This window comes from Mustelus asterias, unplaced genomic scaffold (assembly GCF_964213995.1).
Source record: "Mustelus asterias unplaced genomic scaffold, sMusAst1.hap1.1 HAP1_SCAFFOLD_257, whole genome shotgun sequence".
Taxonomy (NCBI): domain Eukaryota; kingdom Metazoa; phylum Chordata; class Chondrichthyes; order Carcharhiniformes; family Triakidae; genus Mustelus; species Mustelus asterias.
The window spans coordinates 611,275-636,807 of NW_027590224.1; the positions used below are offsets into that span (position 1 = coordinate 611,275).

General features: G+C 49.3%; 1 protein-coding gene across 7 annotated transcripts; it reads left to right on the plus strand.

Annotated features, from left to right (window-relative positions):
• The first annotated feature begins 1,806 nt into the window (after nt 1-1,806).
• Nucleotides 1,807-17,540, plus strand: LOC144485974 (CD276 antigen homolog). Of its 7 annotated transcripts, XM_078204063.1 has the most exons (8): nt 1,807-1,854; nt 3,185-3,635; nt 5,858-5,911; nt 6,957-7,017; nt 11,993-12,358; nt 14,262-14,300; nt 15,328-15,439; nt 16,263-17,540. In XM_078204063.1, the coding sequence occupies exons 2-8, from the start codon at nt 3,594-3,596 to the stop codon at nt 16,270-16,272; spliced, it is 684 nt and encodes a 227-aa protein (XP_078060189.1). In that variant the 5' UTR covers nt 1,807-1,854; nt 3,185-3,593; the 3' UTR covers nt 16,273-17,540. The 7 variants fall into 7 exon arrangements, with proteins under 7 accessions (XP_078060189.1, XP_078060192.1, XP_078060193.1 ...); XM_078204066.1 differs by lacking the exons at nt 5,858-5,911; nt 11,993-12,358 and adding an exon at nt 4,171-4,253; XM_078204067.1 differs by lacking the exon at nt 11,993-12,358.
• Nucleotides 17,541-25,533: the final 7,993 nt, after the last annotated feature.

Genomic DNA, 25,533 nt, shown 5'->3' on the forward strand with positions numbered 1-25,533 from the left:
GTCGGTGCAGACTCGATGGGCCGAATGGCCTCCTTCTGCACTGTAGGGTTTCTATGATTTCTATGATTTCAACATGGCCAGATGCTCGTCTTCATCAATGACAAGGCCATCCCCACACCCCCACATCTTGCCTTCAAACGACTGCACAATCTGAAACAGACCATTGTCTGCAGCAAACTACTCGGCCTTCAGGAGAACAGTGACCACGACACCACACAACCCTGCCACAGCAACCTCTGCAAGACGTGCCGGATCATCAACCCGGATGCCATCATCTCACGTGAGAACACCATCCACCAGGTACACGGTACATACTTTTGCAACTCGACCAACGTTGTCGACCTGATGCACTGCAGGAAAGGATGTCCCGAGGCATGGTACATTGGGGAAACCATGCAGACGCTACGACAACGGATGAATGAACACCGTTCGACAATCACCAGGCAAGACTGTTCTCTTCCTGTTGGGGAACACTTCAGCGATCATGGGCATTCGGCCTCTGATCTTTGGGTAAGCGTTCTCCAAGGCGGCCTTCACGACACGACAGCGCAGAGTCGCTGAGCAGAGACTGATAGCCAAGTTCTGCGCACATGAGGACGGCCTAAACCGGGATCTTGGGTTCATGTCACACTGTCTGTAACCCCCACGACTTGCCTGGGCTTGCAAAATCTCACTGTCCTATCTGGAGACAATATACATCTCTTTAAATCATAGAATCCTACAGTACAGAAAGAGGCCATTCGGCCCATCGAGTCTGCACCAATCACAATCCCACCCAGGCCCTATCCACATATCCCTACATATTTACCCACTTATCCCTCTAACCTATGCATCGCGGGACACTAAGGGGCAATTTAGAATGGCCAATCAACCTAGCCCGCACATCTTTGGACTGTGGGAGGAAACCGGAGCACCCGGAGGAAACCCACGCAGACACGGGGAGAATGTGCAAACTCCACACAGACAGTGACCCGAGCAGGGATTCGAACCCAGGTCTCTGGAGCTATGAAGCAGCAGTGCTAACCACTGTCCGACTGTGCCGTCCAACTTTAACCTGTGCTTAACGCTGTCTCCACTCACATTGTCTGTACCTTTAAGACTTGATTACCTGTAAAGACTCGCATTCCAACCATTATTTTGTAAATTGAGTTTGTGTCTTTTGTGCCCTGTTCGTGTACAGAACTCCCACTCACCTGATGAAGGAGCAGTGCTCCGAAAGCTAGTGGCTTTTGCTACCAAATAAACCTGTTGGACTTTATCCTGGTGTTGTGAGACTTCTTACTGTGTTTACCCCAGTCCAACACCAGCATCTCCAGATCATGAACCCCTTTAATACAGGAACCAGACTCTGGGTTTATCTGATGTTTTTATTCTGTTTATTTTTAATTTATTCTATATTGTTTAATCCCTGCGGCGCTGTCGGTCTGACAGTGGAAACCGATTGTCCTGGTTTGCATTGGACAGCCACCAGCTCAGTCTGTGTCTCTGGATCTGTTCCCACTCTGCACTGAGTCTGCACCGCCTTCGTCATCCTCCCCTGGGGCTGAGGGCGGAGTCTGGACTGTGCCATTGTGGGACAGGGGGGAGTGAGGAATAATGTCCCAGCCTCTGTCAGGAAAAGCCGGGTTAAAAGCTGCTTTTCCCCTGAAGGGATTGGAGTGAAACAACAATCCGAGTGCCGGCTCCCGGGAAACTGTCCACCCCACACCCGGGGAGAGGGAGCAGAGAGCGGGGATGGTCAGCACCCCCCTCTCTCTGTGTGGATGGAACCGCAGCAGGTCCCGCCCCCTGACAGTGAGTGCGTGCTGCCTGTTGTCGGGGTGGAGATGGCGGTCTGGGACTGGGGGAAACACAGTGAGAAGTTTCACAGCCCCAGGGCTGATCCCTGTGCGGGGGGAATGGATGGAAAGGAGCTGCAGGGACTGTCAGTGTCTCAGAGCCGGGGGGGGAATGGATGGAAAGGAGCTGCAGGGACTGTCAGTGTCTCAGAGCCGGGGGGGGAATGGATGGAAAGGAGCTGCAGGGACTGTCAGTGTCTCAGAGCCGGGGGAAAGGGGGAAACTTTCCTTCATCCTCACCCCCATTCAGCTCTTTATTCTCTGTCTCTGAGCCGGGGGAGAGTTTTTCAGGAGTTTTGTGTTTCTCCCCCTGAGGGAGAAACCTTTCCTTTAGCATCCACTGGATCTGGGCCTGATATCCGCGCTGGGGGGGGGCCTGGGTGGGGATTTGGGGTGAGGGGGGGGGGGTGTGTGGCTGGGGGGGGGAGGGGATTTGGGGGGGGGAGGGGATTTGGGGTGGGGGGGGAGGAGGGAGCCTGGGAGAGGGGGTGGGGCTGGGTGAGGGGGGAGGGGATTTGGGGTGGGGGGGGTGTGTGTGGATGGGGGGGAGGGGATTTGGGGTGGGGGGGGAGGGGATTTGGGGTGGGGGGGGTGTGTGTGGATGGGGGGGAGGGGATTTGGGGTGGGGGGGGAGGGGATTTGGGGTGGGGGGGGTGTGTGTGGATGGGGGGGAGGGGATTTGGGGTGGGGGGATGTTGGGGGGGAGGGGATTTGGGGTGTGGGGGGGTGTGTGTGGATGGGGGGGAGGGGATTTGGGGTGGGGGGATGTTGGGGGGGAGGGGATTTGGGGTGTGGGGGGGTGTGTGTGGATGGGGGGGGAGGGGATTTGGGGTGGGGGGATGTTGGGGGGGAGGGGATTTGGGGTGGGGGGATGTTGGGGGGAGGGGGGATTTGAGGTGGGGGGATGTTGGGGGGGGAGGGGATTTGGGGTGGGGGGATGTTGGGGGGGGTGGGATTTGGGGTGGGGGGATGTTGGGGGGGGTGGGATTTGGGGTGGGGGGATGTTGGGGGGGAGGGGATTTGGGGTGGGGGGATGTTTGGGGGGGGGGGCGGTGTCACTGAGTTGTTTTTCAACGGGAAACAAAATGGCCGCGGGAGGCGAGGCTGCTTCTGATTGACAGCCGGATTCAGAATCTGATTGGCTGTCCCGCTGAGTCTCCATTCAATGAAGTGGTGGAAATTCTCAGAGTTGAGCTTTCCAATGGCATTTCTCTTCAGAACTTCTGTCTTTACATCAATTTCCAGCAGGTCAAGTATTTCTAGTTTCAATTCTATTGAGAGTAATTATAATGATTATCTTTCTCTTCTGTTCCCACTGCCACATTCTTCAATAAAACCTCCCAAAGCCACAACCTCCAGCCTCCCCGAGAAGGACAAGGGCAGCAGGAACATGGGGAACACCATCACCTCCAAGTTCCCCTCCCAGTCTCACACACACCGTCCCCACTTGGAGATATATCGGCCGTTCCTTCATCGTCACTGGGTCAAAATCCTGGAGCTCCCTCCCTAACGGCACCGTGGGAGCACCTTCACCACACGGGACTGAAACCGTTCAAGAAGAATCCCCATCACCACCTTGGACACTGAAACAAGACCAACAGTAATTACATGGAGCAATCAATGTGTCCTGGGCACTGAAGTCAACTCAATCACAACAATGAGGAAGGGCTTGTTTATTCTGAAGCGTGGATATTATTACAAACCGTGAGCATTGAGACCACACGGACAGTAAAACATATTCCAAATCACAGCAACATGAGAGACCCTCCCCAGCCATCAGTTCAGTCTGTCTCAAAGGTAAGTGTCAGTTTTTTCTCCTCATTTGAACATTGTTCGAATATTAATGACTGATCTGAATTTTTATAGCGGTTTATTTAACAATTATCACCTGTTAGAGGTGGAGATTGATGTATAAATACTGCAAATAAACTAGTAACAACTCAGTGATTCCACTTCCAATAGTGGGTGTGCGATCCTTGAGGAAACCGGAGCACCCGGAGGAAACCCACGCAGACACGAGGAGAATGTGCAAACTCCACACAGACAGTGACCCAAGCCGGGAAACGAACCGGGTCCCTGGAGCTGTGAAGCAGCAGTGCTAACCACTGTGCTACCGTGTCGCTCTTGTTCAGTTTTTATTCACCACGTGAGCTCGACAACATCGCCATCTGCTGGCTGTGAGGTGTTGAGGGGTGAACATCCCATGAATCTCCAATGATCTTGGCCATTTGTAAAAGAAAAAGTGAGCTCCTGCAAAAGTGCAAACGCAGCTGGTTGCTGTAAGATAAATTGAAGTAAATTCTTAGCTTGAAAGCTGTGTTGTTTTGTCAAGGTTCGTTTTTCGGAGACCCTTACGTACTTGATGCAAGAGCAAGACACTGATCTGTACAAGAAAACCCAGTCCTTTATTTTCAAGCAAGTATAAGCTTTTGGAGGATTGCTTTACTAACTCAGCACAGTGCTGAACTTCGCCGAGCAATACTCTCCGAACAGGGGGGGGAAGTTCCTCCCTTTATACTCTTTCTACAGCAATCGGTCACGTACACAGTATAACTTCACCCAGATCACGTGCTTAGCAACAGTAAATACAAAGACAGTATGTGAGTAAAAATATGCCAAAAACCCACCCCCTGTTGCCATGGAAACTGCACGTCCACCATTGCCCGAGTGTGAGATAGCAACCGTTCCCATATATCTTGGGACGCTACTTTGCACATAAAGCGAATGTTATCTCCTTCAAACAAGGACAGCATTAGCTGAGTTGATATAGGGAATATGTTACCAGCACTAATTGTTCCAGGCAGCAAGTTAATCACAGCTGCGTTTGCAAAGTTCAAAAGTTCAAGCACACAATTTTTAAAAACATCATAGGAGATTCATGGGATGTTAACCCCTTAACATCTCATTCCCTCCTTTTATCATTCCATGATAACACTAACCTCTTTTGAGGGGAACTTGTGCTCTATGATATGCTAGGCATTGGCAGACAACCTGCAATAAGCCTAGCAGTAAGCAAACTACCAGGATAATGACTCGCAGGTGCATCAACATCCCTCCCCAGTCTCCAAAGAGGTTACTAAAAGGCCACCAGCCAGGAGGATTGGAGTTCTTAAAATTTTGCACTTCAGCCCTAATTTTGTCAGTGGTCTTTTTTTAATATGCTCAGCTAAATCCGTGATATTGTGGGAGGTGTCTGGAATGTATGTACAGCGCTCGGAGCCTATTAGGGCACAGGTGCCTCCTGTTGCTGCCAACAAGTAATCTAAAGCCATTCGATTTTGGAGTGCCACCGTCCGTATAGCTACGACTTCAGCTGAAACTTCGGAGATAGCGGTGCTCACATCCTCTAATCCATCCGCAGTATCATTAGCTATTTTCTCAAGAGCTGATGCCATATTGATCAGTTCTCGAGCTGCTATGGCGGTCCCATAGGCAGGAAAGGCTATCATCCAAAACCGTTGAGCTTCGGTGATGGCCCGTTTAGATCTTAACAGATGTATCTTGGGGTGGAGATGCAGGGAGTCATAATGTCGGACATAGGGGACCACATACGCGAGATAGCAAGATCCAGACCAGTCCAGGGAAGCCAAGGATAGGCGTTATCTCCACAGACAAAATAGGTGCCATTGTACACTACCATAGGGACCACCTGTTTGGTTTGTGATGTCTGCTTTGTAATAAACAGTTCTTCTGTTTATTGTAGAAATAGAAAAAAAAAGGGGCTGAGGGCGAAGTCTGGACTCTCCCATTCAGAGAGACACAGGGGGGAGTGAGGAATAATGTCCCAACCTCTGTCAGGAAAAGCCGGGTTAAAAGCTGCTTTTCCCCTGAAGGGATTGGAGTGAAACAACAATCCGAGTGCCGGCTCCCGGGAAACTGTCCAGCCCACACCCGGGGAGAGGGAGCAGAGAGCGGGGATGGTCAGCACCGCCTCTCTGTGTGAATGGGACCGCAGCAGGTCCCGCCCCATTTCCTGCTCAGCGTGACAGTGAATGTGTTTGTGTCTCTCCTGTTCTCAGTGTGGAGTCTCCGAGCTGGTCCCTGTGTGCGGAATGGATGGAAAGGAGCTGCAGGTACTGTCAGTGTCTCAGAGCCGGGGGGGGAATGGATGGAAAGGAGCTGCAGGGACTGTCAGTGTCTCAGAGCCGGGGGGGAATGGATGGAAAGGAGCTGCAGGGACTGTCAGTGTCTCAGAGCCGGGGGGGGAATGGATGGAAATGAGCTGCAGGGACTGTCAGTGTCTCAGAGCCGGGGGGGGAATGGATGGAAAGGAGCTGCAGGGACTGTCTGTCTCAGAGCCGGGGGGGGAATGGATGGAAATGAGCTGCAGGGACTGTCAGTGTCTCAGAGCCGGGGTTCAGGCTCTGGGTTGGGAATGAGGGTTTGCTCCTGGAGACAGTGTGGGGATTAGTCAGAGAGGCTGCAAAGTGACCAGAGTCAGGATGGTGTGAAGCAGCTGGAAATGTCCAGGGGGGGCGGGGGGGCTGTGAGCTTTGGGGGGGGGGGGGGTTCGGGGTGAATGAGTTGTTGGTCTTTTGGTTGCGATCCAGCCCAAGGTGGGGTGCAATGCCTTGTCTTGTCAGTTTGGATCTTGTTTGTCTCTGTTTTGGGGAACATTTGGATTCAGTTTGATTTTGGAACAAGGAATGGATTTGGGTTTTCCGCTCTGCAATGGTTTTGTGCTGTCAGTAAAATCCGGAGCGAGGAGTGGGGTTGATGGTGGGGGGAATGCGGAGATCCGGAGGAAGAACTTGTACAGTGCGCATGCTCCTCTCCCGGGTCCGGCACTCCTGTGTCACTGCGCAGGCTCCCCTGCCGGCACCGGCACTGCTGTGTCCGCGCATGCTCCTTTCCCGGGTCCGGCGCTGCTGTGTCTGCGCATGATCCTTTCCCGGTTCCGGCGCTGCTGTGTCACTGCGCAGGCTCCTCCCGGGAGCGGGCGCTGCTGCGTCAGTGCGCATGCTCCACTTGCGGGCGCGGACCTGGCTCCAGCCGCATGCGCCCCTGTCAACCTTCACCCAGGGGCGGCACCGAACACGCATGCGCTGAGCCCAGCTCTGATCCATCATCAGGAAGTGAATCAGTTGTAAAGGGGGTAACTGTGTTTTCTTGTTGCAGGGACACACCTTCCACAAACTACTCCTCCTGCTGCTGCTCAGTGTTGTTGCTGCTGTTTCAGGTAAGAGCTGTGACTGCTGGAACATTTCAGCTCTGATCAAAGGGATGGGGGGGATCAGGAATACATTTTGCTTTAAGCTGCTGTGTGAACTGTAAGTGGAGCCATTGAGAGAGTGGGGGATTGAACTGGGAATTGTCTGGGAGCATGGGGAGTAGAGTCAACAGGACTGGGAATTGGGCTTTGGGTCCTTGGAGGGGACAGAGTCGGTCATTGAGGGAGTCATCACAGCAGCTTCACATCACACACTATGATCATGAGTTGTTTTGACGATTCCCAGGTTGGGCTGAGCTGTCTGGCTGGGATAGCCCCCTATTGTCACAAACCAGGGTGAGGAGGGATGTGTGGCCCCATGTCTTTACTCAACCCACCCTTTCTCTGCTGGTAACAACAAAGGTTTAATCTAACAAGGTCCCCTTTTCCCTTGGGCCCCTTTTCCCTTGGGCCCCTTTTCCCTTGGGCCCCTTTTCCCTTGGGCCCCTTTTCCCTTGGGCCCCTTTTCCCGAGCCAATAACTTCAAAGGGACAAATTCAACCAGGTTTTCTTAAATTAAGCTGGAGTAAGATTATAAATTATTAAAAGGGTAAAAGAAATGGGAAAACACATGCGTCTGCATTCATAAGTTTTAGAAATTAGGTCAATAGTTAGTAAATATAAAGAAAAAAGATTACAGGGAACAATCCTTGATTTGCGAGGAATAGATGATGATGATGATGATGCATTGTAGCCGTTGCGATTCTTTTCAGTATATTTGGCTTTTGTTGGTAAACAGTTGATTCTTTTGGTTTGGTAACGATTTCTGTTCTTTACCTAGCTGCCATCCTTCTGCTGGCTCATTGATTTTCGGAGCAAGTTTTAGATAGCCCTGCAAAACTGCCTATTGTTTTACAGGTGCCCTGCCTTACTATATCACCTTGAAATGGATAACAGGTCTATCACATGAGGAGAGACTAAGTCAGTTAGGATTATACTCCACTGGAGTTTAGAAGAGTGAGAGGGGATCTCACAGAAACCTTTAACAGGGTTAGACAGGATAGATTCAGAAAGAATGTTCCAAATGGTGGGGAAGTCCAGCACTAGTGGTCATAGTTTGAGGATAAGGGGTAAACCTTTTTAGAGCTGAGGTGAGGAGAAATTTCTTCACCCAGAGGGTGGTGAATGTGAAATTCATACTACAGAAAGTAGTTGAGGCCAAAACGTTGTGTGATTTCGTGAAGTAATTAGATATAGTTCTTGGGGCTATTTGGGGAGAAAGGGGGGGGATCAGGATTTTGAATTCAATGATAAGCCATGATCATAACGAATGACGGAGCAGGATCGAAGGGCCGAATGGTCTACTCCTGTTTCTAGTTTATGTGGCAAACACCCAGTTGCTAATTCTCAGCACACTGACTGACAGGCATAATGGGAGAACACCTTCTTCCAAGAGGAAAACGGGATACTGGTCTGTCCAGGAAATTAGCACCCACACACTTTGAGATGAAAAACTTGCTTTGTCACTCAGATTTCGGATGCTTTTTATCAGTAACGTATCTGGAAGCAGATAGGAGTGTTCCATTGCCCCCTCGAGAAATCCCCTGTAGCCATTCCTGTCCGTGGCAGGTTGTGAATTTTCAGCAATCTTCACTGTCTGGTGTCCATTTTTAAAATATACAAATATCCAGCACAAGCTGGTTTTAGTTGAAGGCCCTCAATGCCTGAGCTTTAACCTTCCCACACAAATGAAAGCAGTGAGGTACTGATCAGGACTTCTTGTAAATCAAGCATGGCAGTGTAACCATGTGAAGCTTGGGATGTAATGTACCAGCAGGGAGGTTATATCTGTGGATAAATACTTTCAATCTGTCACCCCCCCCCCCCCCCTGCTGACAACTATATGCTCTGACCAGCTGAGTTAAGTAAAGCTGTACCTGGGATGTGCTTGATGTTATAATGTTCACTTAACAGGATCCTGAGTTCTTGGCGGTTGGTGTTGAGCTCGGCTAAATTTCCTATTTACTAATAAATGTCAGTACAGGCGTGAATGAAAAGGATTAGTGTATGCAGTTGCAATCTAGAGTAATAACCTATTAATAATAGCGCGGTGCCTCCTAAAATGGTAAGTATGTAAACCTTATAATAAGAAAAGGTTCAGGAGAACCATGCAAAAGGAATAACAAAAATAAATGTATTTTCTTGCATTATTGCGTCTCATAAAACAGGTAAAGAGCCCAAACTAAAGATTTTTCAATTAAACAGTTTCAACCCTGAGAAATGTTCAAAATATTACCAAGCGCTTGGATTTATAAATGTTGGGGCCCATACGTTGGTGCACATATGAAGAAAACACGCCCTCATCAACACACTGCCGATACCGTTCAGTGTCTGATAGTATAGTCTCCAGTTACTCACGCAACCACGACACACACAGTCCAGAAGGGTCTGCGAGCGGGAAGATTATGCAGCAGGAAAAGAAAATGCAGCAAGCTGTCCGTGTAGTGACGCAGGTCCAGTGCGCTGAAGTCTGTCCTCCTCGGCAGTGCGACTTAGCAAGTTAGCTTCAGCTAATCCTCACTCTCTCCGTCTTCTCAGTGAAAACTACGCCCAGCAGTTTCTAGCCGAAACGTCCACACTTGAGAGTACAAGACAATGCGCTTCACACTTTTTCTCAGCAGTAATGAAAATAACAAACAGGACTAAACCTTGCTGCCTTTCACTTCAAACTGGAAAAAAACGAGTTACTAAACTGCGACAAACACGAGCTTTAACTGCACAGTAATATTTGTGCCCGTACTGTGAAGTATGTTAGACGACAAATATTATTTGCCTCGATGTTAAAACTGGGTTTTTACCGCATGGAAACAGCTTCTCTTCCCCACGCGTGTCTCCCCACTGCAGCTTCCTCTCCCCCCACGTGTCTCTCCCCACTGCAGCTTCCTCTTCCCCCACGTGTGTCTCCCCACTGCAGCTTCCTCTTCCCCACGTGTGTCCCCCCTGCAGCTTCCTCTCCCCCCACGTGTGTCTCCCCACTGCAGCTTCCTCTCCCCCACGTGTCTCTCCCCACTGCAGCTTCCTCTCCCCCACGTGTGTCTCCCCACTGCAGCTTCCTCTCCCCACGCGTCTCTCCCACTGCAGTTTCCTCTCCCCCACGTGTCTCTCCCCACTGCAGCTTCCTCTCCCCACGTGAGTCTCCCCACTGCAGTATCCTCTCCCCCACGTGTCCCCCCCCACTGCAGCTTCCTCTTCCCCACATGTCTTCCCCCCCCCCCCACTGCAGCTTCCTCTCCCCCACGTGTGTCTCCCCACTGCAGCTTCCTCTCCCCACGTGTGTCTCCCCCACTGCAGTATCCTCTCCCCCACGTGTGTCTCCCCACTGCAGTATCCTCTCCCCCACGTGTGTCTCCCCACTGCAGTATCCTCTCCCCCACGTGTGTCTCCCCACTGCAGCTTCCTCTTCCCCACGTGTGTCTCCCCACTGCAGCTTCCTCTCCCCCACGTGTGTCTCCCCACTGCAGCTTCCTCTCCCCACGTGTGTCTCCCCACTGCAGCTTCCTCTCCCCCACGTGTGTCTCCCCACTGCAGCTTCCTCTCCCCCACGTGTGTCTCCCCACTGCAGCTTCCTCTCCCCCACGTGCCCCCCCCCATTGCAGCTTCCTCTCCCCCACGTGTCCCCCCCCACTGCAGCTTCCTCTCCCCCACGTGTGTCTCCCCACTGCAGCTTCCTCTCCCCCACGTGTGTCTCCCCACTGCAGCTTCCTCTTCCCCACGCGTGTCTCCCCACTGCAGCTTCCTCTCCCCCACGTGTGTCTCCCCACTGCAGCTTCCTCTTCCCCACGTGTGTCTCCCCACTGCAGCTTCCTCTCCCCCACGTGTCCCCCCCCACTGCAGCTTCCTCTCCCCACGTGTGTCTCCCCCACTGCAGCTTCCTCTCCCCACGTGTGTCTCCCCCACTGCAGCTTCCTCTTCCCCACGTGTCTCCCCACTGCAGCTTCCTCTTCCCCAAGTGTGTCTCCCCACTGCAGCTTCCTCTCCCCCACGTGTGTCTCCCCACTGCAGCTTCCTCTCGCCACGTGTCCCCCCCCACTGCAGCTTCCTCTTCCCCACGCGTGTCTCCCCACTGCAGCTTCCTCTCCCCCACGTGTGTCTCCCCACTGCAGCTTCCTCTTCCCCACGTGTGTCTCCCCACTGCAGCTTCCTCTCCCCCACGTGTCCCCCCCCACTGCAGCTTCCTCTCCCCACGTGTGTCTCCCCCACTGCAGCTTCCTCTCCCCACGTGTGTCTCCCCCACTGCAGCTTCCTCTTCCCCACGTGTCTCCCCACTGCAGCTTCCTCTTCCCCAAGTGTGTCTCCCCACTGCAGCTTCCTCTTCCCCACGTGTGTCTCCCCACTGCAGCTTCCTCTCCCCCACGTGTGTCTCCCCACTGCAGCTTCCTCTCCCCCACGTGTGTCTCCCCCACTGCAGCTTCCTCTTCCCCACGTGTGTCTCCCCACTGCAGCTTCCTCTCCCCCACTGCAGCTTCCTCTCCCCCACGTGTGTCTCCCCACTGCAGCTTCCTCTCCCCCACGTGTGTCTCCCCACTGCAGCTTCCTCTCCCCCACGTGTGTCTCCCCACTGCAGCTTCCTCTCCCCCACGTGTGTCTCCCCACTGCAGCTTCCTCTCCCCCACTGCAGCTTCCTCTCCCCCACGTGTGTCTCCCCACTGCAGCTTCCTCTCCCCCACGTGTGTCTCCCCACTGCAGCTTCCTCTGCCTCCCGCCGTTTTTCTTTTTCCCTCCCCCTAAGTAATCTGATTGGATTAAAGTGCAGCTCTCTAGAAAACGGATTGGCTTAGCTGACATCACTCAAACAGTATCTGTTCACGGTATTGGGCCCAGTAAACAGGATATTGAAACTCACAAGGAAACAAAGAACAATAGTAAATGTCTTTTTCATTAAATTTACCCATATTTCAAGAAAACACACTTTTCATTTTTCTTTCATTTATCCTTATTTTTTCAGACCCCTACAAATCTTTTCCAGGTGACTCGCCTGTCCCAGTTTCTGGGTTCCTTGGGGAGCAGGTTGTGCTGTCCTGTACCTACACAGGGAATGTTACCATCTCAGATTTACTGGTAATCTGGGGGACACCCAAACGTGAATTTTTACACAAGTTTGTCAATGGGAAAGATGATTTGACAGAACAAAATCCACGGTTCAGAAACAGAACAAAGCTGTTCAGAGATCAACTGGAACAAGGAAACTGGTCAGTTCTGCTCTCGGACCTCAGGGAGTCAGACCAGAACCAGTATCAGTGTCAGATTTACAAGAGGATGAGTGCAGGATTTTATTGGGTGCAAACTGATCGCGTCCTTCTCTCTGTAACAGGTGAGAGGTTTCTGTTTCAGGAATTCTGTATTTAATCCCTGATTTTATGGGTTCAGTCATGCAGTGGTTATGTTATGAAACAAATAATCCCGAGAATGTGGGAGAATCCCGAGGGCGGCACGGTAGCACAGTGGTTAGCACTGCTGCTTCACAGCTCCAGGGTCCTGGGTTCGATTCCCGGCTCGGGTCACTGTCTGTGTGGAGTTTGCACATTCTCCTCGTGTCTGCGTGGGTTTCCTCCGGGTGCTCCGGTTTCCTCCCACAGTCCAAAGATGTGCGGGTTAGGTTGATTGGCCAGGTTAAAAAAAAATTGCCCCTTAGTGTCCTGAGATGCATAGGTTAGAGGGATTAGTGAGTACAATATATGGGGGTAGGGCCTGGGTGGGATTGTGGTCGGTGCAGACTCGATGGGCCGAATGGCCTCTTTCTGTACTGTAGGGTTTCTATTCTATTCTATTCTAATGTGAGTTCAAATCCCACCATGGCACTTTCAGAATTTAAATTCAGTTTATGAAATAAAAATCTGGAAATATAAAGTTGGTCCTAATAAAAGTGACCAGGAAACTGTTGGATTATAAAACCCCGACTGGTTCACTAATGTCCCTTTAGGGAAGGAAACCTGCCATCGTGCAGAGGGATCTGGGTGTTCTAGTGCTTGAATCACAAAAGGCTGATATACAGGTACAACAAGTAATTAGCAATACTAATGGACCGTTATTGTTTGCTGTGAGGGGACTTGGATAAAGTAATGAGGTTATGTTTCAATTGTACGGGGCATTGGTGAGACCACATCGAGAGTATTGTGTACAGTATTGGTCTCCTTATTTAAGGAAATATGTAACAGTGTTTGAAGCGGTTCAGAGAAGGTTTACCAGACTAATCCCAGGAAGGGGCTGGGTGTCTTATGAGGAAAGTTTGGAGAGGTTAGGTCTGTATCCACCAGAGTTCAGAAGAGTAAGAGGCGACTTGATGGAAACCTTTAAGATCCTGAGGGGTATCGACAGGGTGGATGTGGAGAGGATGTTCCCTCTTGTAGGAGAATCTAGAACCAGGGATCACTGATTAAAAATTAGGGCTCTCACTTAACATGGAGGTGAGGATAATTTCTTCTCTCTTGGTAGGTTGTGAGTTTCTGGAACTCTCTGCCTCAAATGGCAGTGGATACAGTGTCTTTGAATATATTTAAGGCAGAGTGAGATAGATTCTTGATTAACGAGGGTGAAAGGTTAATAAGGGGATGGGGGGGTGAAAGGTTATCAGGGGTCGGCGGGAATGTGTGGTTGAAGTTAGTCAGGTGAGCCATGATCTTATTGAATGGTGGAGCAGGCTCGAGTGGCCGCCTCCTGCTCCCAATTCATATGTTTGTATCGATGTACGTGTGTACCCAGTCTGGTCTATATGTGACTCCAGTCCCACATTAACCTGGGTGACTTTTAACTGCCCTCTGACTTGCTCAAACACTTCAATCAGTTTGTATCAAACCACTGGACAGAGAAACCAGAATAAAACTGAAGGGATCACTGGCTGTGACCCAGGTATTGAGTCAGAATGTTGGGGTGCAGGAGGTGGGGTCTGTAACACCTCTCAGGCAGCCTTGACAAGACCCAGTGCACTTACCTTGTTCCCAGTAGGCCCAGGATCCTGTGGGGATTCTCTCCACGGGGATGTAGGCTGCTGGGAATGATCCTGCTCAGGGGAACTCTGGAAAACTTCCATTCTACCCATCACAGTTAATGCAATCCTGTTGGACTTTTCACTCTGCCGACCCTGTTCCTGATCCTTCCTGATCAGTTTGAGTCGAGTCTCGTTGCTCCCTGGATGTTTTTCCCTAAAGCCCGATAGTCTTTGACCATTTCTGTAGTTTGTGTCACACACAATACTAAACACATGATGTTTTCTTTAGAGCGACTTCCTACACCTGGACCGAACACACCTGTACCAGGTAAATCTGTTTCTAAACTACTGCATGTGTTTTCAGCGTGTTGCATCATTCTGGATAGACAGCGAGTAACACTGGAAGGTTTGAAAGTAAAGTTTATTAGTTTATTTATTAAAAGTTATTTATTAGTCACAGGTAAGGCTTACATTAACACTGCAATGAAGTTACTGAGAAATTCCCCAAGTCGCCACACTCCAGTGCAAGTTCGGGTCAATGCACCCTAACCAGCACGTCTTCCAGACTGTGGGAGGAAACCGGAGCACCCGGAGGAAACCCACACAGACACAGGGAGAACTTGCAAACTCCACACAGACAGTGACCCAAGCCAGGGATCGAACCTGGGACCCAGGCGCTGTGAGGCAGCAGAGCTAATCACTGTGCTACTATGCCACCCAAGAATGATTGTGAGAGAGTGAGTGATGTGAGTCACTGTTACCTGTAACTGGTCCTGCAACCACTGGGATTTGTTATTTCTGTTTCTGAGTCTCACCTTCCTGTCCCTCAGATACAGAACTGTGAGGATTCCTGCTTCCCACGAGCATTCGTGTTTCTGGAATTCTGTGTGGAAAGTCTCGGTACAATTTTACCCAAACCCACCTGTTGGGAAACTGATGGGATTGGATGTAACACTGGGTGAAGTCAGTGGAGAGAAATATTTACCCGGGTGTAATCCGGCATTCCACACAATCCCGTGGCCTTTTCCGATTGGTAAATTATTTTAAAATCTCCTGTTAGTTCAGCGTGCTGTTGGGTTGAATTGAAGGGAGGCTGCTGCTGCTCAGTGTCCAGTTATCTCTATTGGAAAGCATGTATCGATCACATTGTGGGGCAGTGTGTGTGTGCAAGGAGCTGTGGGGTGACCTGGTGTGTGTGTGATTATCGGTGTCTAACCTCCCACATCCCTCCAGGACTAGAATTAACCAGGGATCTGTCTGTACTGGGGATGGTTCTGAAACACTCGGTGCTGAAGGTCTCTGCTGTTAGTTTGTGAGTGTGTCCCAGTCTGTTAATGGCTTCATTCTGTCTCTAGGACCTGGACTCCCGGATAGAGCAAGAGTTGGATTGGGAATCGGAATTCTTGTTGCTGTTGTTTTTGTTGTTGCTGGAATTGGGATTTACATATTCCGAAAGCGACAAAGACGGTGAGTTCCAGAATGTTCCACTGTTTCCATTGGGATCCTGTTTTTGGTTTATAATGTTTGTTCAATGTTGCTGAACGCCAGAACTGTCCATTTACTGAGCTGTGAGGATGCTTCAATCCACCCTATCATTGAGCAGCGTTAACCAGTCACTTCCAGCTTGTCATCCTCTTGCTGCTGAACAGTCCCCGTGGATTGGAAAGGAGCGAATATTATCCCACTGGGAGAACCAGTGGATGAGGAATGTATCTGGGATTTCAGAAGGTATTTGATAAGGTGCCACACAATAGGTTGTTCCACAAGACATGGGCTCAGGGGATTGGGGGTAATGTAGCATGGATTGAGGATTGGTGAGTGGACAGAAACAGAGGAGGGACAATGGGTGATTTTTGGTTGGCAGGATGTAACTGGTGCTGCCGGGATCAGTGCTGGAGCCTCAGCTAATCACAATCCATGTCAGTGACTTATTACACTCCATCCCTTCATATATGTCGAAGTTTGCTGAAGATGTAACCCTGGATGGGAAAGTAAGCTGTGTGGAGGACACAAAGACACAAAGAGGACACAAAGCTATAATATGGGCAGTCTGAATTTTCCACTTTGCTGGGAAGAATGGAAAAACAGATTAGCTGGCAGACTGGAAAATGTTGGTATTCTGAAGGATTTTAGTTTCCTTGTGCGTGAATCACAGTCTCCCTGCAGGGCAAGCAGGCAATTGGGATGTTGGCACACAGACTCAAGGGGCCGAATGGCCACCTCCTGATTTTATCGTTTATTTTCTATTTTTACCAAATTTTGAATGATGTTGTTTTCCCATCTCTCACAGAATCCTATGAATGGATTATCCGACAACTCTTGCGATCTCTGAAAATCTGTGCTCTCACACGTCCCTCGATTTCTACCGCTCCACCATTGCTGATCATGCCTCCAAAAGCCTGGGCTCTAATCTCGGAAAATCCCTTCCTAAACCTTGGACTCTCTCTCCCTCCTCCACTATAATGCTCCTTTAAAACTTATCCTTCTGCCTGAATTTCTCCCTCAGTAACTCAATGTTAAATATTGTTTATCTTTCCGTGAAGTATTTCTGGGTGTTCTATAAAGGTGCTATATAAATTCAAGTTGTTGTTAGTCAATCACCTCCTGCACTTTTAAAACATCCCCCTTAACCCGGACATCAGAGGATTCAGTCGCTGGGAAAGCCATCTCGGATTTCCTCGTCTCACTCAATATCCACATCTCCGTGCTCACCGCCTATCCCCACACACACCCCTCACAGTGGCAGCAGGAACTATTGCAGGGTTCTCTAACTCTATCCTCTGACCCTCCCTCTGTGGGTCAGCACATCTCCTGTGGACTGTCCAGCTCTTGCCCGTTGCCTCCCCGATAAGCCTCCTCTCCTCTACACTCTGTGCTCCATCACCGTGCAGCTCCTGTGACCCATTTTCCAGCTGCCATTGGTACCCAGGATGTTGCGTGGAATTTAATGGGTCTGTGCTCCTGAACGGCTCCTTTATTCACCTGACCAAAGTGTTGGATTCTTTTCATGTAACCTGAACTCTGCTGTTTTTTTCCTCTCCTGGGCAACCAACCAGATACAGCATGAATCAAAATGAAACCTCTAATGATGTCCCTTTGACAGGGGAGACCTGTTAACGTGAAGCATGGGGCCTTGTGACAACAGCAGCTGAGCATCAGGATGGAGCGTCTGGAGATCTGGACGATCTGGAGGAGGGGACTGAGTGTAGGGTAACAAAGTTTGCAGACAACACAAAGATAAGTGGAAAAGTGAATCGTGTGGAGGGCGTAGAAGGTCTGCAGAGAGATTTGGACAGGCTGAGTGAGTGGGCGAGGATCTGGCAGATGGAGTATAACGTTAACAAATGCGAGGTTATTCACTTTGGAAGAAATAATCGCAAATTGGATGATTATCTAAATGGAAAGAAATTACAACATGCTGCTGTGCAGAGGGACCTGGGGGTCCTTGTGCATGAGACGCAAAAACCCAGTCTGCAGGTGCAACAGGTAATCAAGAAGGCAAATGGGATGTTGGCCTATATCGCAAGGGGGATAGAATATAAAAGCAGAGATGTCTTGCTGCATCTGTACAGGGGATTGGTGAGGCCGCAGCTGGAATACTGTGTGCAGTATTGGTCCCCTTATTTGCGGAAGGATATATTGGCCTTGGAGGGAGTGCAGAGAAGGTTCACCAGGTTGATACCAGAGATGAGGGGTGTTGATTATGAGGAGAGACTGAGCAGATTGGGTTTGTATTTGTTGGAATTTAGAAGGCTGAGGGGGGATCTTATAGAGACCTATAAGATAATGAAGGGGCTGGATAGGGTAGAGATGGAGAGATTCTTTCCACTTAGAAAGGAAACTAGAACTAGAGGGCACAGCCTCAAAATAAAGGGGGGTCAGTTTAGGACAGAGTTGAGGAGGAACTTCTTCTCTCAGAGGGTGGTGAATCTCTGGAATTCTCTGCCCACTGAAGTGGTGGAGGCTACCTCGTTGAATATGTTTAAATCACGGATAGATGGATTCCTGATCGGTAATGGAATTATGGGTTATAGGGATCAGGCGGGTAAGTGGAACTGATCCACTTCAGATCAGCCATGATCTTATTGAATGGCAGGGCAGGCTCGAGGGGCTAGATGGCCTACTCCTGCTCCTATTTCTTATGTTCTTATATTCCACTGTGCCACCGTGCCGTGATAACCTTCAGGAAGAACCATTGTGGAAGGGAGCCTCAAGCTTTCAGCTTCAAGAGGGAGTTTGGTCTCCATTCATGCCTGGCCAGTACGATTAGGCAATGACATCTCCACAACTTCACTGGAAGTCACTCGATTAGTATTGTTTGTTTAAACCTATGCTGAGGAATTTGTAGTGGTAGCAGAGGAAGGTAGAATCATTTGTGTGTTTTAAACAGGGTGTAGTCGTGATTTTATATTTAATTAAGAAGTGATTTGATTCAATGGGGTTGTGTCTTGTCATTCGAGGATCTCGGTCAACATGGATTACTTCTTCCACCCTCCAATCTGTAGGAACTGTTCCAGAGTTCATCGAATTTTCACAGGTGACCACCAATGCATCCAGTATTTCGAGGGCCACTTCCTTTAATACTCTGGGATGTAGATCATCAGGCCCTGGTGATTGTCAGGCTTGAACCCCATTAATTTAGCCATTTTCTTACCAATACTGATTTCCTTCAATTCCACCCTCTTGGTTCCCTAACGTCTCTGGGAGGTTATTTGTGCATTCTTTTGTGAAGAGTGAACCAAAGTATGTGTTCAATTTGTGACGATACTGTGCCTTTAAGAAATGTATTTGTATCATGGTTCTTGTGGAAGGGTATGATTAGAACATAGAACATAGAACATAGAACATTACAGCGCAGAACAGGCCCTTCGGCCCACGATGTTGCACCGACCAGTTAAAAAAAAAACTGTGACCCTCCAACCTAAACCAATTTCTTTTCGTCCATGAACCTATCTACGGATCTCTTAAACGCCCCCAAACTAGGCGCATTTACTACTGATGCTGGCAGGGCATTCCAATCCCTCACCACCCTCTGGGTAAAGAACCTACCCCTGACATCGGTTCTATAACTACCCCCCCTCAATTTAAAGCCATGCCCCCTCGTGCTGGATTTCTCCATCAGAGGAAAAAGGCTATCACTATCCACCCTATCTAAACCTCTAATCATCTTATATGTTTCAATAAGATCCCCTCTTAGCCGCCGCCTTTCCAGCGAAAACAATCCCAAATCCCTCAGCCTCTCCTCATAGGATCTCCCCTCCATACCAGGCAACATCCTGGTAAACCTCCTCTGCACCCTCTCCAAAGCCTCCACATCCTTCCTGTAATGTGGGGACCAGAACTGCACACAGTACTCCAAGTGCGGCCGCACCAGAGTTGTGTACAGTTGCAACATAACGCTACGACTCCTAAATTCAATCCCCCTACCAATAAACGCCAAGACACCATATGCCTTCTTAACAACCTTATCTACTTGATTCCCAACTTTCAGGGATCTATGCACACATACACCTAGATCCCTCTGCTCCTCCACACTATTCAAAGTCCTCCCGTTAGCCCTATACTCAACACATCTGTTATTCCTACCAAAGTGAATTACCTCACACTTCTCCGCATTAAACTCCATCCGCCACCTCTCGGCCCAACTTTGCAACCTGTCTAAGTCTTCCTGCAAACTACGACACCCTTCCTCACTGTCTACCACACCACCGACTTTGGTGTCATCAGCAAATTTGCTAATCCACCCAACTATACCCTCATCCAGATCATTAATAAATATTACAAACAGCAGTGGCCCCAAAACAGATCCCTGAGGTACACCACTTGTAACCGCACTCCATGATGAATATTTACTATCAACCACCACCCTCTGTTTCCTATCCGCTAGCCAATTCCTGATCCAATTTCCTAGATCACCCCCAATCCCATACATCTGCATTTTCTGCAGAAGCCTACCATGGTGAACCTTATCAAACGCCTTACTAAAATCCATATATACCACGTCCACTGCCTTGCCCCCATCCACCTCCTTGGTCACTTTCTCAAAAAACTCAATAAGGTTAGTAAGGCACGACCTACCTGCCACAAAACCATGCTGACTATCACCTATCAATTCATTACTCTCCAAATAACTATAAATCCTATCCCTTATAATTTTTTCCAACATCTTGCCGACAACAGAAGTGAGACTCACCGGTCTATAATTCCCGGGGAAGTCTCTGTTCCCCTTCTTAAACAATGGGACAACATTCGCTAACCTCCAATCTTCTGGTACTATACCAGAGGCCAACGACGACCTGAAGATCAGAGCCAGAGGCTCTGCAATCACTTCTCTTGCCTCCCAGAGAATCCTTGGATAAATCCCATCCGGACCAGGGGATTTATCTATTTTCAGACCCTCCAGAATATCCTGCACATCCTCCTTATCAACTGTAATACTGTCTATTCTACTCCCTTGCAACCCAGTGTCCTCCTCAGCTATATTCATGTCCCCTTGCGTGAACACCGAAGAGAAATATTGGTTCAATGCTTCACCAATCTCCTCCGGTTCCACACATAACTTCCCTCTGCCATCTATAACTGGCCCTAAACTTGCCCTAACCAACCTTCTGTTCTTGACATACCTATAGAACGCCTTAGGATTCTCTTTAACCCTATCCGCCAAAGTCTTCTCATGTCCTCTTTTAGCCCTTCTAAGCTCGCTCTTCAACTCCCTCTTAGCCAATCTAAAGCTTTCTAGTGCACTACCCGAGTGCTCACGTCTCATCCGAACATAAGCCTCCTTTTTCTTTTTAACCAACAAAGAAACTTTTTTGGTGCACCACGGTTCCCTAGCCCTACCAATTCCTCCTTGCCTGACAGGGACATACCTATCACAGACTCGCAGTAGCTGCTCCTTGAAAAAACTCCACATGTCGGACGTTCCCAGTCCCTGTAATCTCCTAGTCCAACCTATGTTTCCTAATTCTCTCCTAATAGCCTCATAATTACCCTTCCCCCAGCTAAAACCACTGGCCCGAGGTTCATGCCTATCCCTTTCCATCACTAAGGTGAACGTAACCGAATTGTGGTCACTATCACCAAAATGCACACCAACTTCCAAGTCTAGCACCTGGTCTGGCTCATTTCCCAGCACCAGATCCAATATAGCCTCACCTCTAGTTGGCCTGTCTACATACTGAGTCAAAAAACCTTCCTGCACGCTTTGAACAAAAACTGACCCCTCTAACGAGCTAGAGCTATAACAATTCCAGTCAATATTAGTCAAGTTAAAATCCCCCATAACAATTGCCCTATTACTTTCACTCCTAAGCAGGATTGACTCCGCAATCCTTTCCTCAACCTCTCTAGAACTTTTAGGAGGTCTATAAAAGACTCCCAACAGGGTGACCTCTCCTCTCCTATTTCTAATCTCCGCCCATACTACCTCAACAGATAAGTCCTCATCAAACCTCCTCTCTCACACTGTGATACAATCTCTGACCAATAATGCTACCCCTCCCCCTCTTCTACCTCCTTCCCTACTTCGACTAAAACATTTGAACCCCGGGACCTGCGGCATCCATTCCTGCCCCTGCTCTATCCATGTCTCTGAAATAGCCACAACATCGAAGTCCCAGGTACTGATCCACGCTGCAAGTTCACCCACTTTATTGCGAATACTCCTGGCATTGAAGTATACACATTTCAAACCCTGCTCCACCCCACCTCTGCAATGCCGTGCATTGCAGTCCCCATCCATGCATCCCTCACTTTCAGCCCCACTACTCAGGATCCCTCCCCCCCCCCGAATCAGTTTAAACCTCCCTGCATGGCCTTAGCAAATTTACCCCCCAGGATATTGGTCCCCTTCTGATTAAGGTGTAGACCATCCTTCTCATAGAGGTCACACCTTCCCCAGTACGAGCCGATTAAGACCTACTTTGTTGAATCAGTATCAATCTGTCTGTTCCAGACAGTCCACATGCTGGGAATGTAGAAGGATAATTGATCCTAGATATTTGGGGATATGTTTTAGCTGAGCTGATACAATTCGGTTGATTTTTTGGGTTGTCCCCAGGGGTTTTAGAGTAGGGTTTGATTAGGTTGATTGACAGGCTGAGTCATGAGTTAATGGGAGGAGCTACACTTACACTTGGGTCTGCAAGGAGACTCTCCCTCTCTGGTGACTATAGTTTGAGACCTGCTAGAAAATAGGTATCTCTCCCCAGAGGTGTTCTGGAGGCTTGAAGTCTGGCAGCCCATGCACCAGAACATAGGCCTATTGTTTGCGAACTGATTTTGAAGAGGGGTTTGTGCCTCTGAGGAATATTGCTTAAATTTCAAAAGTTCATAAGATATAGGAGTAGACTTAAGCCATTCGGCCCATTGCATCTGCTCTGCCATTCGATCATGGCTGCTATGCTCCTCGTCCCCATTTTCCTGCCTTCTCCCCATAACCCTTCAACCCATTACCAATTAAAAATCTGTCTAACTCCTCCTCAAATTTTGCTCACTGTCCCAGATCTACTGCACGTTGGGGTGGTAAGTTCCACAGATTCACAACCCTTTGGGAGAAATAGTTTCTCCTCAACTCTGTTTTAAATTTGCTGCCCCTTATCCTAAGACGATGACCTCTTGTCCTAGAATGCCCCACAAGAGGAAGCATCTGCTCGACGTCTACTTTATCCATACCTTTTATCATCTTGTAAACCTCAATTTGATCTCCCCTCATTCTTCTAAATTCCAGAGAGTACAGGCCTAAACTGTTCAATCTCACTTCATACGACAAATCCCTCATCTCTGGAATCAATCTGGTGAAGCTCCTCTGAACTGCTTCCAATGCCACGTCTTTCCTCAAATAAGGGGACCACAACTGTGCACAGTACTCCAGGTGCAGTCTCACCAAGGCCTTGTATAGTTGCAACAGTACTTAAAAATATGAACTAATAAAGCTAAGTTAGCAGTTAAGAATTGTATCTTGTCATGATTAAGTATTTTCATTTGGTAATATGGGCGGCACAGTAGCACAGTGGTTAGCACTGCTGCTTCACAGCTCCAGGGACCTGGGTTCGATTCCCGGCTTGGGTCACTGTCTGTGTGGAGTTTGCACATTCTCCTCATGTCTGCGTGGGTTTCCTCCCAGTGCTCCGGTTTCCTTCCACAGTCCAAAGATGTGCGAGTTAGGTTGATTGGCCATGCTAAAATTGTCCCTTCGTGTCTTGAGATGCGTAGGTTAGAGGGATCAGCGGGTAAATATGTAGGGATATGGGGCTAAGGCCTGGGTGGGATTGTGGTCGGTGCAGACTCGATGGGCCAAATGGCCTCTTTCTGCACTGTAGGGTTTCTATGTTTCCAATAGTGAAGCTAATTCTTTTTGTTATATTTAAAATGTATTGTTAAAATAAAATTTGTTTCAATAAAAGCTTCCTCGTGTCTCAGTTGAATCACACCTGAAGTGAAACACTGGATTCTGATAGGCTGCCGAGTCAGCTGTGTAACCTATTGGTCACTTGCTGTGTGAGATGGTAACTTCCAAAATATCCCATTGATGAGTGGGAACCTCAGGTAGTTTCCGATAAATTTATTAACTTGTTCTCAGTGTGGGTGATGCTGCCGGAGCTCCATTCGCTGTCAACCTTTACGTACCCTCTATTAGACACTGGAGGATGAGGTGGAAAGTGTACAAAGTTATCATTTTAAAAGTTGAGAACATATTTCTGCTCCTTTCTTTAATAAAAGGATAATTATAATAGCTGAATAATAATATGGTCGGATTGTTAATCAGCAACATAAAGCCCAAGAGTAAAAACTGAACTATTACGGTCTTCTGTCTGCTAGTGTTTGTTTTTGGGGTGGGGAAAGTCTGTGCCACCTGAGTTTACACTGAAATTTACTAAAAAAAAGTAACTTGAAAATATTGTGTTCAGACAAATGACATGGTTTAAATTGAATCAGACCAAAATATTCAAACTCACTACAGTATTTTTGAGAAATATATTCCTGCCAAAGACTGCCATTACTTTATGTACAACAAATGAAATAATCTACTAGTGATTCTCTAAATCATATTTTGTGTTGTATAAAGTTTGTATTAAGGTTATCTGCTTTTCATGATCTTTCCTTTCATTAGTAAAAGGGTTAATAATCACTCAAGTTTAAAAATCACATAAGCTGCTATAAGAGAAACAGAAATCTTTATAGAAGCCAACACAGATAAACGTGAAGGACTTGAGTCTGAGAGAATTCATTAAATCAGACATCTGGACATGGGAGGAGGGAGTGATATCCATAAACACAGACACAAACTCGGACATCAATGATAACTTGGCATCAATGATGAGTTCGGTCAGCTAACGTGATTTAAGTCTTCACACTGATTGGATATTATAATTAAGCAGGAATGCAATGATTGGGCCTGATTTTACCAAACGGGCGCAAAATCACGGTAAAGTTGGGCGTCGGGCCTTTAACGCGATCTGCACCTGAATACGAGCAGATCGCACCTTTACCGACACCCGATTCGGGCATGGGTCCGGCCCACGCCCAAATCGGGCGGCCCGACGATTTAAATGTATTTGCGTGTATTTAAATCGACTTAATGAACCACGCGCCCAACTCTACCGCCAAATCCCACTTTACCGTCTTCTGGCCCGATCCGTGTCCGCGCTGCAACCGACCTGCAAAATAAAAGTCTGAAGTCGCCGCTGCAGCTTCCGAAGAGCGGGGTCAGAGACTGCAACGGCTCTCTGACCCAGGTCATCCTCTGGTCGTGGGGGGCGGGGGGGGTGGGAGGAGGAGAGGGGGGTGGGAGGAGGAGAGGGGGTGTGACATCTCATCCCCTGGAAGGGGGGGGGGGGGGGGGAGGAGAGGGTGTGACGTCTCATCCCCTGGTCGGAGTGGGCGGGGGAAGGAGAGGGGGTGTGACGTATCACCCCCTGGGGGGGGGGGGGGGGGGGAGAGAGGGGGTGTGATGGACCATCCCCTGGGGGGGGGAGGAGAGGGGGTGTGATGGACCATCCCCTGGGGGGGAGGAGAGGGGGTGTGACATATCACCCCCTGGGGGTGGGGGGGAGAGGGGGTGTGACGTATCACCCCCTGGGGGTGGGGGGGAGAGGGGGTGTGACGTATCACCCCCTGGGGGTAGGGAGGGGGTGGGGGGGAGAGGGGGTGTGATGTATCATCCTCTGGTGGGGGGCGGGCGGTGGGGGTTGGCTGCCAGTCTGTGGCCGATGCCTCCTGGCACCATCACTGGTACACTACCAGCCACAGATTACTCTTCCCTGCAGGGGCAAGAGAGCGGGAGAGATGGCTGTGGCTGGTAGTGTACCAGTGATGGTGTCTCACTTTACACTGTGGAATCGGCCGGTTCTGCTTCATCTTCTTCACGAGGAATTGCTTCATCCTGAAGGTTTCGTGGGATCGCATGGCCGCACGTCCACTCCGGCAGGAGGGATCGGCCACAGACTGGCAGCCGACACCCCCCTCCCGACCAGAGGATGAGACATCACACCCCCTCTCCCCCTCCCCTCCCCTCCCCCCAGGGAATGATCGGTCACACCCCCTCCCCTCCCACTTCCCCC

What these genes read in the sequence shown, in the direction of transcription:
- LOC144485974 (XM_078204061.1), top strand. Translation starts at nt 5,831, where the DNA reads ATGTGTTTGTGTCTCTCCTGTTCTCAGTGTGGAGTCTCCGAGCTGGTC. An exon ending in TGGATGGAAAGGAGCTGCAG is followed by an intron (nt 5,912 to 6,956) that starts GTACTGTCAGTG and finishes TTCTTGTTGCAG; the next exon opens with GGACACACCTTCCACAAACT. An exon ending in ACCGAACACACCTGTACCAG is followed by an intron (nt 14,301 to 15,327) that starts GTAAATCTGTTT and finishes TTCTGTCTCTAG; the next exon opens with GACCTGGACTCCCGGATAGA.